Source organism: Quercus lobata, chromosome 1 (assembly GCF_001633185.2).
Source record: "Quercus lobata isolate SW786 chromosome 1, ValleyOak3.0 Primary Assembly, whole genome shotgun sequence".
NCBI classification, from domain to species: domain Eukaryota; kingdom Viridiplantae; phylum Streptophyta; class Magnoliopsida; order Fagales; family Fagaceae; genus Quercus; species Quercus lobata.
Window position 1 is genome coordinate 38,481,238 of NC_044904.1, and position 15,492 is coordinate 38,496,729.

The 15,492-nt window shown below is 36.1% G+C and overlaps 2 protein-coding genes across 2 annotated transcripts; one reads left to right on the plus strand and one right to left on the minus strand.

Moving 5' to 3' along the window:
* The first annotated feature begins 2,583 nt into the window (after positions 1–2,583).
* On the plus strand, positions 2,584–3,494 carry LOC115953571. Its single transcript, XM_031071305.1, has 2 exons — positions 2,584–2,651; positions 2,777–3,494. The coding sequence occupies exons 1-2, from the start codon at positions 2,584–2,586 to the stop codon at positions 3,492–3,494; spliced, it is 786 nt and encodes a 261-aa protein (XP_030927165.1).
* A 3,106-nt stretch (positions 3,495–6,600) lies between these two features.
* On the minus strand, positions 6,601–9,089 carry LOC115953392 (putative serine/threonine-protein kinase-like protein CCR3). The gene has a single exon (XM_031071054.1). The coding sequence runs from the start codon at positions 9,087–9,089 to the stop codon at positions 6,693–6,695; it is 2,397 nt and encodes a 798-aa protein (XP_030926914.1). The 3' UTR covers positions 6,601–6,692.
* Between the last annotated feature and the right edge of the window lie 6,403 nt (positions 9,090–15,492).

Here is a 15,492-nt window from a genome sequence, read left to right on the forward strand (position 1 = left end):
TTATATTGATACTTGGATTGACAAAGGCTCCCCTAACGAATGGAGATTTATAGGGTTTTATGGCGAACCAAACCTTCAAGGCGAGGTGAAGCATGGGATAGTTTGAGAAGTCTTAATCATCATCCTGATATCCCATGGTTATGTGCAGGTGATTTCAATGAGATAGTTAGACAGGATGAGAAACTTGCGAGTGCAACAAGAAATCAGGGTCAAATGTAGCTATTTAGGGATGTGTTAGATGAGTGTGGGTTTCTTGATCTTGGCTTTGTGGAAAACAGATTTACATGGAGCAAGCATTTCGCAAATGGACATTCTATCTAGGAGAGACTGGATCGAGGTGCGGTCAATGCGAGCTGGTTTCTTAAGTTCCCAGGTACAATTGTGCACCATCTCCATTGTACTTCATCAGACCACATGCCTCTATACATTAATCTGTTAGGTTTGGAAATTCCATCAAGAAGGAAATTATTTAGATTCGAAGAGAAGTGGTTAACAGATGAGCGTTGTGGTGAAGTGGTGGAAGCCTCGTGGTTATCTTACCCTCACGGTTTTAGTGACAGTGACATCCTGAAAAGGTTTGATAATTGTGGTCAAGATCTTGAATGGTGGAATTATAACATTTTTGGAAATGTGAGGAAGGAGTTGGCCAAGAAGAAGGAACTTTTGATTCAAGCTGAACAAGAAGCACAAGTAACGGGGGTGAACACATGGGTCAGAGCACCCAAAGAGGAAATTAACATTCTCTTGGATAGGGAAGCACGAATGTGGAGCCAAAGATCATGCACACTTTGGCTTAAGAATGGAGATAAGAATACAAGATTTTTCCATTATCGATCCACCAAGAGATTCCGAAAAAATTTTATTCGTGGGATTATGGATGAATCAAATAATCGGAGGGTGGATCCGAATGACATTGCAGCCCTTATGATCAAGTACTATTAGGACCTCTTCACCTCTTCAAAGCCGAATGCACTTGGAGCAGATTTGGACCACATCCATATTGTCATCACCGACCACATGAATGCAACCCTTGTTGCTCTCTTTAGAGATGATGAAGTTAAGGAAGCCCTCAAGCAAATGGCCCCCCTCAAAGCACTAGGACCAGATGGCATGCCACCATTATTTTATCAGCACTTTTGGGGGGTGGTTGATAGGGATGTAACAAGTCGGTCCTCTCATGGCTCAGCATAGGTACAACCCCTCACCCAATAAATCACACCTTCATTACATTGATCCCAAAAATAAAAAAACCCGGAATTTGTCACTCAATTTTGTCCAATTAGTTTGTGCAATGTCCTCTACAAAATCTTCTCCAAAGTCCTAGCAAATAGACTTAAAACTATTCTACCCACCATCATCACTGAGCACCAATCAGCATTTACCAAGAATAGATTAATTTATGATAATATACTTGTGGCTTTTGAATCTCTACATAGCATGAACAACATGAATTCGGGGAAATTTAGGTATATGGCAATTAAACTTGATATGATTAAGGCTTATGACTGGGTGGAATGGGGTTACCTTGAAAATGTCATGAGAAAAATGGGATTTAATGAAAGGTGGATAGGTTTAATCATGGCATGTGTTAAAACAGTCTCTTACTCCATTTTGATCAATGGCGAACCTCAAGGTTTTATCCAACCCACTAGAGGTATTCGCCACTTTGCACCGAGGGCCTCCATGGCCTTATCCAACAAGTAGCAATTTCGGGAGAAATCAAGGGCTTCCCGCTTTGCTGAAGAGGCCCAGCACTAACCCATTTATTGTTTGCAGATGATAGCCTCCTCTTTTGTAGGGCAAGTGGTGATGATTGCAGGAAAATCCTTACTATCCTTGAGAAATATGAAGAGGAGTCAAGGCAAAAGGTGAACAAAAACAAAACAACTATTTTCTTTAGCAAATCTACCATGGAAGCAACAAAACAAGAAATCATGGCTACCTTGGGTATACACGAAATTGTGAATTTTGAACAATACCTTGGATTGCCATCTTTGGTGGGTAGAAAAAAGAAGGAAGGCTTCAATTTTATCAAAGAGAATGTATGGAAAAAATTGCAAGGATGGGAAGGAAAACTCTTGTCTCAAGCCGGTCGTGAGGTGCTCATTAAAGCAGTCATACAAGCCATCCCAATTTATGCTACGAGGTGTTTCAAAATACCTTTGGGTCTTTGCCAAGAAATTGAAACCATAATCAAGAAATTTTAGTGAGGGCAAAGGGAAGAAAAAAGAAAGATCTATTGGTTGAAGTGGGAGGAACTAACTAAATCAAAATTGGAGGGAGGCATGGGGTTTAGGGACATAGCTATGTTCAATGACTCCTTGTTAGCCAAACAAGCATGGAGGCTTTTGAAAACCCCGGACTCATTGCTGCACAAAGTTTTTAAGTCGCGTTTCTTTCCAAATTGCACCTTTATGGAGGCTAAATGATCTCAGTGCCTAGAAGAGAATCTTAAATGGAAGGGAGGTATTACTTAGGGGCTGCCAATGGAGGATTGGGAATGGGAAGGCAGTGAGTATATGGCAAGACCACTTGCTGCCAAGGAAAAACATGCCACAAGTTCAATCACCTAGGGTGGACACAATGGCTGATGCTAAAGTGGAGATCTTGATTAATGGAGACAAGGCACTGAGATCATGGTTTGTTAGAAGGTTTGTTCACCCCTGAAGAAACTGAGTTGATCAAGTCGATTCCACTCTCAAGGTGTGCGGCTGAAGACACCTTATTTTGGCCTTTCACTAGCAACGGAGTGTAACACAAGCAAGTATGGTTACAGATTTTTGAAGGCTGAAACACAGACCGAATGGGAAGAAGATCAGATGGCATATGACAAGGTTTTGTGGCGAACAATTTGGTCTCTTCAGGTACTGAACAAAATCAAGAATTTGGTGTGGAGAGCTTGCAGGAACTTGTTGCCAAGTAAGGAGAATCTGGTGAGGCAAACTATCATCAAAGATCCAACATGTGACCGCTGCAAACATGAACCCGAATCAGCTCTGCATGCTCTCTGGAATTGCAGCGAACTGGATGTGGTGTGGGAAGAAGAACCATTTCAGCATTGCCGAAGACAACACACCTTTGTGGACTTCAAGGAATTGCTCTCATGGCTCATCACAAAGGATCACAACATGGAGTTGTTTGCAACGTCGGTGTGGTTAATTTGGACCCAAAGGAACCAGATGCGTTTAAGCCAACCATGCTTAAGTGTCCATCAAATTCCATCTTCGACAAAGGAGCGTGTAGCTGAGTTTGTAGTGACCCAACCTGCGCCTGCCATCATTCGACCTGACCTCACTTTACTTCGGGCTATGTGGCGTCCTCCAATACCAGATGTGGTGAAAATGAATTGCAACAGAGCTATCTTCAAGGAGCAAAAAAAATCGGGTATTGGAGCAGTGATCCGAGACAGCAACGGTTTAGTCATGGCTTCTATGTCTAAACTGCTACCACAGCAGTACACACCCATGGAGATTGAAGCAATGGCAGCCTCTTAAGCTCTTGAGTTTGCTGCTGAGCTGGGCTTTAGCCGAGCAATATTGGAAACAGATTCCCAAGTGTTGTCAAATGCCTTGAGAGATAATAGCACTTGTCTTCCTTTGGTTTATTAATTGAGGATATCAAATGTAATGCTAGTTTGTTTAATCAATTACTCTACTCTCATGTAAAAAGAGAGAGGGTAATAGGGTAGCGCATAACTTAGCGAGACATTCCATTAGTATTTTGGATTTTTCAGTGTGGATGGAGGCTGTTCCACCACCATTTGTTTCTCTTGTACTAGCTGCTAGATTTTCCTAATAAAAGTTGACCGTATTCCTTCTCAAAAAAAAAAAAAAGGCTCAAAATCCATCCATATTATCCATGCAAAATTGTGTAAAAATACATCATAACCGTATAAATTTACACTAATGCTATAACTTTTGTTACTATAATATTTTGGAGACGTTTTGGAGGTGAGAAAAATGGTACACAACCTTTTATTTTTTTTATATAAAGCACTTATTATCCTACAATCTTGAAAAATGCTAAAGTTACTATAAAGTTTACTACATAAAATACACAAATTAATGTGATAATGAATATGATTTGATGTGGAAATGGATGAAAATGGTAGACTTCAACCATTAAATAAATGTATGTTTTATTTTTTTGTCATTGATGACACAAAAATTTGTAATATCTGTACCATCATTCTACAATTTTGGGTCTTTTTATGATAAAATGGGGCATTTTCTTAAAGGGTAAAATTTTAAAAAAATTGGGGGCCTTCAGCCTAGGCCTTGAGCAGCCCCTAATAATTATTGTGTGAACAAAAAGAAACAATCAAAAATATCAAGAAAAATTAATATTTAATGAAATGTAGTGTAAAATAAATAATCTAATGTAAGGTGTTTTGAAAAATGAATAGAAAAAATAGAAAAAAAAAATTAGATTCTTATACTAAAATAGACATGAATTTTTACATGAGTTGAAAAGTTTAAGCACTTTTTTTTTTTTTTTTTAATTAGACACAGGCCTAAACTTTTAGTTTAAGTAGAGTTTTTATAATTGGAGTTTCCCTAATGTGTAATCTTACTAACAAAAACCATAATCTATGCTTTCATTTTCACTATTAATCATCCTATATCATCAATGAAATCATATTTGTAAGAAATTAAATGCAAAGAAATATAATATATATATACACACACACATAGGGGCAAAAACTTAGATTCATACTTTAAATATTGTTCTTTAAGTACCCCCTTCTAAATTACAATCCCTATTTCATTTAGAGATGGGTTCAAGTTACACCTGGTGTAACTTTATAAGAGTTACACATTTTTTGGACCATTGATTTGTATTAGATCTAAGGGTGAAAAAAACACTCATAGTCATGTATTTATTGTTCCCTATAAATTAGTAACTAAGTCATTAATTCTTCTTATTAAAAATAGAAAAATTAAAAACAGCATTAACTCTCTCCATCATCTTCATCTTCTCTCCCTCTCTCACATGGTCTTGTGTTCTATCTTGTGGGCGTCACTTGTGGGCTTGAAGGTAAGAAAGACAATAACAATTGAAGTTTTGTTGAGCTTTTTAGTTTGCAATTTAAAAAATGATTTTGGATTGTTTAGCTTTGTTCCTATTTTGCTTAAATAATTCTCATTCCAAATTAAAATTATTCCAAAGTTCATGAATGGTGTCGTTAAGTACTTGGTAAAGGACAAAAAATCCTTATCTTATGCTAGAATTTTCGTAAAATGATGAAACTTCAATCCTTATCCGACTCAAGTTAGTTGTGGTTGCACTATTTTAGTTACTTGTGCAGGATTTCTTTTGATTAAGGAATAAGAAATCAAACATGGCTTTCAAAGAAGTTTACTTTGATCATTACTATCAAAATTATGAAGCATGCTGTTTTTCTTTTCCTTTTTTTTAGAGAAAAAGACCATGTGAGAGAGGGAGAGAAGATGAAGATGATGGAGAGCAGCGAGTTAATGCTGTTTTTATTTTTCTATTTTTAATAAGAAGAATTAATGACTTAGTTACTAATTTCTAGGGAACAATAAATACATGACTATAAGTGTTTTTTTCACCCTTAGATCTAATACAAATCAATGGTCCAAAAAAGGTGTAACTCTTGTGAAGTTACATCAGGTGTAACTTGAACCCATCTCTTTAATTTAATAACTCAATTAACGTTTGCATAGAAATCATGTGACTTTTTTTTTTTTTTTGAGAGAGAGTTTTAACCTATGATATCCGCTTCTGATGATAGCTCTTTATCATCAGACCAAGATACCAATCAGTTTTTTATGTAGGCGGGGATTGAATTCCAGAAATCATGTGACTCTAAATTAGGATTTTGGTTTAAAAAAAAATTAAGCGCTTGTATTATGTTTGTGACCAAGTGTGTACAATTTACATTTCCGAAGAAAAAGAGGCATAATAATAATTATTATTATTAATTGAAACATCCACGAATCTACGCAAACCTAGGTCAGATCTTGATCCACTTAAAAATAAATAATAAATAAAAAACCGTAGAACAAATTGATTTTCTTGGGCACAAAATAATGTAGCATATGCTCTTTCATTGAAAATCTGCAATTTGATTTGGATGAACGTGATTTAGATCCTACAACACGGCTATAATAAATTTGCTTCGAATCACTGATAAATCTTCATGGTCCCATTTCTTCCAGGCCAACAAACAGGAGAAAAAGATCAGCTGTTTTTTTAAATAAAAATTAAAAAGAAGACTAGCTTTTAACACCAAAACAGGACAATATGCAGAATGAATAATGAAATCTTCTCTATTTCATATAGATGAACACTGAGCTCCAAAATTCATTAAAACTCTTTTTCATTATTTTTTTTTTAAGTAAAAATTCGTTAGAACTTACTATCTAGGATGCACGGACACTTCATTTAAGGTGTCGTAGTCATGTCGAACCCGTGTCATAACCGTGTTCAATCTGTCATATCATGTTATAATTTTTTAATAATTGCTCATATCAACGTATCGTACGTGTACGGTGTATCCATACCTATACCTGTGTCCGTGTCTATGCATCCTAACTTACTGTTGCAATTTTGTTTAATCTTACAAAATAATAGTATAGGACATCGATGATGTGATTACAACAAAAATGAAAATTTTTGAATGGAAAACAACTACCCTAATATAATAAGAATAAATGGAAAAAGAATCATTCTGAATGAGTGGACAGTGTAGCAGGAGAGAGGCTACCAGGGTTGTCCTCACAAAGAGCCAGGGCCCTCTCCAAATTGCCAACAATGTCACTCATGTTAGGCCTCTCCTTCCCCTCCAAATGCACACAATGCATAGCAGTGTAAGCCACTAACCGAACTGCCTCAGCCTCAGTCACCTCCGGCAGCCCAACCCTCCTATCCAAAACCTTTTGTAGCTGCCCCGCCAATATTAGCGGCCCTGCATACTCCATCACGCCCATAGGTCCTGTCCCATCCTCTTCATTCTTGAACACAGCTCTTTTACCTGTCAAAAGCTCTAACAAGACCACCCCTAAGCCATAAACATCACTCTTTGCTGTCAAAACGTTTAATACATAGTACTCAGGATCTATGTATCCAACTGTCCCTACCGCCTGGGTTGACATGGACTCATGTTCAGATTCTGGCCTTATTAGTGACAATCCAAAGTCTGACACTCTTGCAGTCCAATTTGCATCTAAGAGTATATTTGAGGACTTGATGTCTCTATGAATTATGGGTGGCACCGCGTAGTTGTGCAGATATTCAATTCCCCTAGCTGCGTCTAATGCAATTTTGATCCTCATTTTCCAAGAATTCCAAATGCTGCTACTTCTATTAATGTTGTCCTTGTTATGCAAATGATCATGGAGTGAACCATTGCTCATGTACTCATAAACCAAAAGCCTCTCATCCTTTTCTTCGCAGAATCCAATTAACCCCACTAAGTGCTTATGGTTAAGCCGAGATAACAATGCCAATTCAGCAACAAATGCACTATCTTTTTCCTGGAATTTCTTTCTTTTGATAGAAGTTTCTCCCCTTTTAATCGCAACTTCACGGCCATCTGCAAGCTTGCCTTTGTAAACAATACCAAAGCTCCCTGCACCAATCTTGTTTTCCAATGAGAAGTTGTCGGTGGCAGTGGAAAGCTCTGAGAAAGAAAATATCTGAGTCTTGTCCGCATGCTTATATGATGTTGATGACCCACTTCTCTGTCTCAACATCCTGGGGCTTTGACTCTTGCTGGAATCTGATCTTGAAGTTGGGACGTTAGAACCAATTTGAGGCATAGCAGCAGTATCTACATTGGCCTCAGTAGTTGTGGGTTGCACAGAATCATGAGTATTCTTGCGCAAGAAAGAGCATAGTCCAGCCCATAAGCAAAAGACAACTGTGCAAATGCCCCCAAAAGCCCCCACTGATCCAACAATCACAAACACCAATAGAACCTTGTTCCTGGCTATGGTTGATGGAGGAACTGCCTGTGATGATGATGTTATAGGTTTCAATGGCACTGCAACTGGAAGTTGAATCTGGCAAGACTTGCATATATTCCCAGACCCCTCACAGAGAGCCTCGGAATTTGGATAGGTACCACACGTGTTACACGAAGCTTGAATGCATGGTCCAGGAATTATCATTCCTAATGGAAGCTCACTTGGCATATTAGACCAACCAGGTCCCCAACAAATCATCGATAAATTACTCGATATTAATCCGCACGCAAAATCCAAACCTGCAACAATGGACTCAAAGGAAACGTTTTCAATCACATTGCTATCAAATTCAAATCTGTTTTTTCCTCCCCAACATGCCACCAATCCATTTCTTACCTTAATAGCACAAGTAAAATTTTCTCCCAATGCCAAACCAGAAAACTCATAAGCGGAACTAAAAGGAACATCCAGTTGACCAGAACCATTGTTCCCTTTGCAAACCAAAATTCCAGTCATTGTCAAACCACAAGCATGAGACTTTCCAGCAACTAAGGTTGACATTGACACATTCCCAAACTGTCTCTGAATCTCGGCGCCAATTTTACCATTACCCCAACATAAAACCGTGCTATTGTTCTTCAAAATCCCACATGAAAACCCACTTCCAGATGTGATTGCACGAAACCTTAATGCTTCTCCAGGTGATGGAAATTTAGAACCACTATTCCCTCTCCAACAATTGATCATACCAGAGTTGACCTCTCTAGCACAAACTTGAGCATCACCAACAGCTAGATCAGTCATTTTAATCATCTCATTGTGATATATACGTTTTGGTTTAAAGCTTGAGTTAGATGAGCTAGTGTCCCAGCATATGAGGCTAAAGCCGCCAGACCTGAGGCCGCAGAAGAAGCTGCGACCACCTGAGATGGCTTCAAAGGAGATGTTTGGTTGGATTGAAATGATTTGGCCGTTTTGGTAGCATTGGATTCTCTGGGTAGGCTCAGCAGCAATGATACCACAGACAGTAGCAGTGCCATAGGTGATAGTCGTGGTGGAGGCTGAGCCGAGGCTGTAAACAACAGTTTGTAGCAAAAAAGATATCAATGTGATAAGTGTGACGGTGATAGCGAGTGAAAAGGATGAGATTGTCATTTGAAAGAATGTGACACTAGCAGTTTTTTCTTCTTCATTGAGAGAGAGGAAGAAGAAGGAAAAATAAAAGAGAACGGGAATGACAAAAGACTCTAAGCGAGTAAAATAAATGACTATGATGACTAGCAAGAAAATAGCTGTGTGATCCCGTGAGTTTGGTGATGACATTATTTTTTTTAGGGCTTAACAAGTGGTGGTTTTAAAGTTTTATGTATTTCTAGAACTTATACTAGGTAACCCTGTAGTGATAGCCAGCAAATATTCAGTAGGTAATCACTAATTGTCAATGCAGTCACAGGGTTATGAAATTGCTGCATGAAAAACACAGTAAACCTCATCGTCATTGGAAACCAATCTAGTCTGTATTCGGTAAGTAACTGGGTTGAAAATTTGAAAGTTTTTAAGGATATGCAATGCATTGCAGCAAAAGCTCAAACTTGGACTCCTTTGAAATATTAGGATAAAAGCTGTCCGGAACAGCTTACATTTGGCCCCACTTTATAATTTAAACTTTAAAAATAAAAACTAGAACAATGGAATGGACTTTTTAATGTTAAAAACTGAGTTATCTTTCACTATTAAATAGATGTTGCTTTTCTTTCTCAAAATAAAAAAAATAAAAAAAAGATGTTGCTTTTTAATGTTGAAACTTGGAACATCATCCTTTTTTCTTTTTTGGCTAACAAATTTATGGAGAGACTGTGCAATCACGGGGGAAATGTCTATTAAATCTAATCATTAGGTTAGATGTTGACGTTGTGTAGGTATTTTCATGATATTTCTTAGATAATAGGATAGGACTTAGGACTCGCTACATTTTTACAGTAACTTTATTATTTGGGTCCTAGCGTTGACTCATTAATTACAGATATAAATGATCGTTAGTTATATATATATATATACATATATATATATATATATATATATAAAGGAAATGATCATTAGTTTTATACATGTGTGGACCACTGAACTTGAACTCTGCCTGAAAATTTTCAAACATAATAATTGGAAAGACGTTGAGTGGGATTGGATTTGCGTTGCTAACCGCATCTGCGTTTTTTTGGATAGTTCCTGTGTATTATTTACGGAACCTACAAGTAACTTTTTCAGTAAATATAACTTCTAATATGGGTCTCACATACTATTCACATATTTAAAAATTATTTTACTACATTATTCTTAATTTTCAATAATAAATAATATCTAAACAAACCCTTTAACTAGTGTGTTAGAAAATCATTCATATACAGCAATAGTAAAATACAGAGACCATAAGTTTTATGACTGAATGGCACAAAGAAAATTGATAATGTTGATTCTCATCACCTCGTGACACTCCTCGACAAGGAAACCATTGACTTGCCGAGTAATGTTTTCAATAGTTCCTCGACAAATTTGGTACGAATTTTGAGATTTTGTAAAAGATATTGTGAGCACAAAACTTTCATGTTAGTTAAACAACTATTGAAATTGATTCACAATAAGCTTGATTCAAACACAAAATCTTCTCTACTTTGATGGGAAGAAATATTGAATTACCTTTACAATGGAAGTAAGATAAATCTATTGACTATGAGCTTGTTCAAGACTTTTTGTTCTTCATATTCAAAGCTTTCTGGGTAGAAATTCTCCAAGATCTTAAAGGCTTGAATCAATAGAGTTTTAATGACTTGGGGATTTTTGAAATTTCTAGAGGCTTTTTGAACTTGATTACATTACAACTTCTTGGTTTTGAAGAATGATTTGAATAAATACATCTTTGAATAATTTTGAGGTAGAAATTCTACAGCATTTCCATGCTCCAAAGATTCGTTATCAATGAGGTAGGTGATATCTCTATTTACAGTAATCTTCTCAATATGACTTTAAATTAATCTTTTTAAAAATGTGTCCATGGATAATTATCTCTAGCTTTATTTATTTTATTAAGAATAATATCAATTTATCTCATTAGAAGATTTATCTCCATGGGTCCAAATGACACATGACAATTTTTAATTTATCAATGTAATGTCAGTTTGGATGACACATGGTCGTATGGTACTAGCTGATTTGTTTTATTTAATTAATTTAGTGGTATATAAATTTAGGATTTGTTACTAAATTTTTACGTGGCTTTTTTTTTTCACTTCCAACAAATAAATATTTGTTTAAATCACGGTGTGAAGAGAAAATTTGACATTAGGCACTAAATTAGGACCTCAATGTTTTTAAAGTTTTTTTTTTTTTTTTTTTTTTTTTTTTTTTGCTGAATCTCAATGTTTTTAAAGTTGCTAGGCTTTTACAACAGACAGCTATGAGATGTGAAGGATAAAGCAGACATAAACATGGGAATAAGTATCAAATCTTCCCTTCCCCACTGTCAAAAGTAACTGTCATCCAGGCAAATAATGATGCTTGAGAAGACTCAAGGTTGCTACGTGAAAGTAGAGACTTTTTAAGCATGCACTTCAGCAGTTCAGCTACACAATTCCACAAGCTCATGCTCTCTCTCAACACTCATGGTCCTTTTGGATTGAGGAGAGGGGAGTATAATTGCCTAAAAATTAACCTATAATCCGGCCAACTGTTCTTTGTCCATTTTGCTCTCTCCCTTCCTCCCCCTCAATTCAAATAGGTCATCAAGCAACACTTGCTCATTTAAACTCTATCAAAGACCTACCCAAAAAACCCAATTAATCTCTCAACCAATTTTACCTGTTTTAGTGCCTGTTTGTTTGCACTCTCAAATGACAAAAAGTATTTTTTACTTCAAAATTTAAAATGCTAGGTGTTTGGTGGGTATTAAAAAACTGCTTTATTAAGAAAGTTGTTTTTTCAAAAAGTGCAAAACCACCAAAAAGCCAAAGGACCTTCAACCAATTTTGCAAAAAAGTCACTTCAACTTTCAGGAATTGTTGGTTCAATTACCAAATTGCCCACTTGTTTTAATTAAAACCCAACTTTACATTTTGAAACCTCTTCAGACCATCATGCCAGAACAAATAGCACCATATTCAATAAGACAAAAACATTATTAAAATAGTGATATTGATATTATTAAAAATAGATAATATTATTAAAGTAAGACAGATAACATACTTGGTTCAAAATTTTTAGAATAACAAATAATTGATGCTAAAAAAAAACTAACATTATTAAAATAATACCAATAATAGTAATGGTAATTGTGGGGCCAAAGAATTTGACAACCCCGGCCCACTTTATACTAAGCCCAAGGTCCACGCCGAGGAGGGAGAAATGGCCGAGGACGAACAAATAAAGCCCAAATAGCCCAGAAACGTTGCAGAGGAAAATCCTGTTCTCGGCATCCCAAATCCCAGGAGGAAAAAACGGCACGCCGGCAAAGGCAACCTCTCAGAGCGCCCCCAGAAAAAGGACAAGTATAATAGGATACCCATGGGAGTATGGTGTAGGAACAATTTAAAGAGAAACTGTCACCTTCGCATTGAATGCACCCAACTAACGTTTTGACCGCATTAATAAGGAAATGACCTCTGAACAGTGCGGTCTTGGTTGCCGCAACTTATAGAGGGTTTGGGAAGATGGATGATGGGACGAGCACTCGAGTAATGACCTGCATGATCAACAGATAGAGGGCCAAGATCGACTAAAAAGAAATATATAATGTGAGAAATCCTCTAAGAATGGGGGATCGAAAAAGGAGGCGAAGGAAAAAAGAAAAGGAGAAGACAATAGCAATTTGCATGATTTTGGAAACCTCTGTAACCTAGTATTGAAGGAAGGAGAAGAACACTAGGTTCCTCAGACGAAGTGCCCGAGGACAAAATTTCATGCTTTAGTCTATATCCTTGTTATTCAATCCATACATAACCGTGTCTAGTTGTTGTAATCCTAACTAAGACCTAGTTCTTAAACTCATTCTTTATAAATTTATTGTATTGGGCTAGTTGGGCTTGAGTCTACTCATCTAATAGCAGAAGTGCTCATACCCACTCCCTACAGTAATAACAAATAATTATGGCAATAATATATTTATTATTATTATTAGGTAGCTTTTTCTCTTTTTTTTTTCTTTTTTTTTAGTAAGTATTATGAAATAGTTGATTTAAAAATAAAATAAACTCCCTTATATATATTGTTCTTTTTAGTAATTTACCACTCAAACTACAACTTTTATAAGTGCTAGCCAAACACTTAGGTTATATTTTGTAATAGTTTTTATTTTCTATTTTCAAAAACTTGTTTTTGGACATATAAAGAAAACAATTTTCTTGTATTTTTAAAATCAAAAACATGTTTGGTTAGTTGAAAAAAAAAAAAGTTTTTTGAAGAAAAAAATAGAAAATACTAAAATATATTGTTACTAGGATTTGAACTCTAATGCTAACTCATTAAGTAAGACAAATTCATTAAATTAAATATGTGTTTTCATTAACTTTTCAAAATTAGAAACTAAAAACAACATTTTATATGTTTTCAGTTTCTTTCACAAATTGAGTTTTGAAAACAGTTTTTGTTTTCAGTCCATTTTGGGTTGCCAAACAAGTTTTTTAGTCTCAAAAATAAAAAATTATTTTTGAAAATAGAAAATAAGGGGAAAAAAACAGTTACCAAATATACCCTTTGTTTTTTCAAAAAGCACTTATTAACAGTTTTTACCAAACACTCAGCTTTTTCAAAAAGCTCCGTTTATACACTTTTATTCCTCTCTTTACAAATTGACCTCCACGTGCTCGGCCCACACCAACAGATTCGAATGAACCCATTATTATTGTTTGATGGAATCTCAAACATTAACAACAAAATGCATAAAATTGAACCCCATAATTAAAGCAGAAATCAATGACAGCCAAATGGAGTTAACAAAAATTATAAATCACAGAAGAGCTGTGTGAGAGGTTGGGTCTGATGGAGGGATTGGGTGAGAAGAGAGGTATTTAAGAGAGAGGAGCTGGACGAGGATTGTAGTGAAAGTAGTTAGAGAGAGTGTGACTGTATAAACTATAAAGCATTATAGTTTGACTCAAACAGTGTTATTCATGAATTTCTAAAATCACCTCTAGTTTAAGCCAATTAAAAATTGCCCATATTTAAAGTACGGTAAAGAGGAGAAAAAGGATGGAGGACAGAATTAGAGGATACGGAAAGTGTTCATCTAATTAAAAGCAGTAGTTCTCACCATCCGCAGTACATTAGAATGTCTCATGGACATAATCAACTCCATTTCCACATGAAAATAAAGCATCAAATCTTTTTAGTAAACAAAATACCCAAATTTCTTTGAGGGAACATCTCATGCCTCTCTAAAGTCATTTTGATCAAGTGAGTACAACTTAGGTTTAAACAAGTGCAACATCAAAAGAACAAACAGCATTGACAAAAAAAAAAACCCAGAAATACTCACAACAATGCGAAAGCATATAGAGGAGAACAAGCATTTTCTTATAGATCTTTAACTATTGTTAAGACTTGGAAAGCCGACCAATAAACATCATATACTTTGAAAAGTAGTCAACCAGATAACTAAGTATACAAAAAAAAATTAGTTAAAACAAATAACTCATATTAATGGCGTTCACATTCCTGATTCCTGAAGGGATATTGACAACGAGCAGCAGAAGCCGGACAAATAAATAAACATTCCCCTAATAGCATTCACACTGTTTAAGGATATTGACAAAGAGCAACCTTTACTTTGCCGCCAATTAACACTCCAACTAGGAGATTGACTTCCTCGGCAGCCTAGATAAAAATCCAAGAAATTCAATGCCTAAATTTCAACAACTCTTGGCATTTTTCCTTAACTACAGACAAGTTAAGCAATTTTAGATATGCCTCCAAATCTGCTCATACATTTTTTCAATCCAGATAGCTACCTAAATGAGTGTTCTAACATGGACTTTTAGTACCACAAAAGGATCATAGGATAAGAAAATATTTATGATAACACTAACTTGGCATGAAGTCCCTTCAACTAAGTTTTGATGTGCGCTCTTACTATTCTTTGTTGTCTAGTTCTCTTCACTGCTGAATTTCCTTGGTCTTTGCTTGGGAGAGTATTTGGTATGTAAAGGTACCTAAAAGGGTGTCCTTTTTATGGACAGCAGCTTGGGATGGGATACTTACCATTGATAATCTTGTTAAGTGAGGCCAATCCCTAGTCAATCGGTGCTGCATGTGTCGATGTGATGGGGAATCTATGGATCACCTATTGTTACACGTTTGCTCAAGCTCTATGGAATGAGGTGCTTGGAATCTAGTGAGTGATGCCGGAGACTGTTATTTCTCTCCTTTTTGCATGGCAGAATTGGATGGGAAAACACCGGTCACAGATCTAGAATATGGTTCCAGGATATCTGATGTGGTTAATTTGGCAGGAAAGCAATACCCATACCTTTGAAGATAAAGAGAGATCTTTAGGTCTCTTAAAATCTCTTCT